The sequence below is a fragment of the Argiope bruennichi genome, chromosome 6 (genome assembly GCF_947563725.1).
Source record: "Argiope bruennichi chromosome 6, qqArgBrue1.1, whole genome shotgun sequence".
In the NCBI taxonomy this organism is placed as follows: domain Eukaryota; kingdom Metazoa; phylum Arthropoda; class Arachnida; order Araneae; family Araneidae; genus Argiope; species Argiope bruennichi.
The window spans coordinates 101,185,146-101,186,652 of record NC_079156.1 but is presented as its reverse complement, the minus strand read 5'-3'; the positions used below and the strand labels follow the sequence as shown (position 1 = coordinate 101,186,652).

Below are 1,507 nucleotides of genomic sequence, written 5' to 3'. Positions count from 1 at the left end.
GTAACTTAAAAATGATTTTTCGATTGAAGATGTGGAATATACTTGTAATCGTTTAACTACTACTTTAAATGAAACTAAAATAACGGAAAATGAAATACACAGTTTACTTTCTGATGAAGAATATACGAAAACGATATTTTACTTGAAAGCTGTAACGATAATACTGAATTCGCGATTTTTAAAGACAAAAAAATAATTCAAAATAAATTAGCGCAGTAACTTTAGTACGTGGTCTGGACGATCACGTGAGACGATTTTGGGACTTGGAAACAATTGGCATTAAAACTACGCAAGAAAAAGAGATGACTATTAGCAATACTGAAATTTTAAGTGAATTTCAAAATTTATTTTGCAAAGTTGATGGCTGTCGTGTTGTAAAGTTGCCATGGAAACCAGAGGTGATTCTTTCATCGAATAATTACGAAATAGTACTCAAGCGATTACAAATACTCCGTAACAAACTCTTTACTCATTCAGAATTAAGAGATATTTATACAGAACAGATGCAAAATTATATCAATAACCAACATGTTGAACTTGCCGATATAAGTCCTTGCAACGAATCGAAACTATTTTACCTGCCTCATCATATAGTGAAAAAACAAAAGAATGTGGAACCAAATTTATCAGTCAGCAAGTCTTCATCTGTCAAGCATAAATGATCAATAAAAATGAGATGGCATGAACGATTCATCTCGTTCAACTGCCTTCTTCAACCGTCTACCAATAAGCTCGTAAAAACGAAGAGGGTGAAAGTCCTTTTCCAAAGAACCTTTAACAGCCATGTTCTCCTCAGACATATATGTTCCACTAGCAAGGAATCTTGCTGCAACAATAGTTTTCCCTAGCTCTGCACAGGAATCAAATTCGCAAGCTTGAATTGTTTTTGTGTGTCTTCCCATGGCTTGCTCAACTATTTTAATTGATTGGACAAAATCTCTAAGTTCATGTGAATTTAATGATGATTCATGATCACTGCCTATAAGATACTGATCAACTGTAATGCGTCTCTCGATAATTTTTGCACCAGCAGCAACAGCGGCCATGGATTCTACAACTCCCTCTTCATGACCAGAATATCCAATAACAGCGGTAGGGAAGAGATTCTTCTAAGCCTGTATGACGTTTAAATTAGCATAACGCGATGGTGTATGATAACAACTGGTACATTGCATCATTGCTATGTTTCTTGCTGACCATAAGATTTCGTAATAAACTTTATTTAGGTCTTGTTTTCTAGTCATACCAGTGGAAATAACAAGTGGCTTGTTAAATCTTATAACATATCTCAGAAGTGGTAAATTAGTAGAATCAGCAGAATCTATTTAGAAGAACGGTACTCCAATATGTTGTAAGAAATCAATTGATGGCTGATTCATACCAGTTGCTGTAAAAATCAATCCAAGTTCTTCAGCATACTGTTTTAATTTAACGAAATTTTCATTTGATAATTTCAGAACTCTCCTATGTTCTCCATAAGTAGCTCCAAAGGAATGCTCATTTTGAT

The 1,507-nt window shown here is 34.2% G+C and overlaps 1 protein-coding gene across 1 annotated transcript; it reads right to left on the bottom strand.

The window, feature by feature from the left end:
• Nucleotides 1-662: 662 nt before the first annotated feature.
• Nucleotides 663-1,046, bottom strand: LOC129971870 (sialic acid synthase-like). Its single transcript, XM_056085847.1, has one exon. The coding sequence runs from the start codon at nucleotides 1,044-1,046 to the stop codon at nucleotides 663-665; it is 384 nt and encodes a 127-aa protein (XP_055941822.1).
• Nucleotides 1,047-1,507: the final 461 nt, after the last annotated feature.

Excerpts from the sequence above, each read along its gene's own strand:
- LOC129971870 (XM_056085847.1), bottom strand. The coding sequence starts at position 1,046 with ATGGCCGCTGTTGCTGCTGGTGCAAAAATTATCGAGAGACGCATTACA.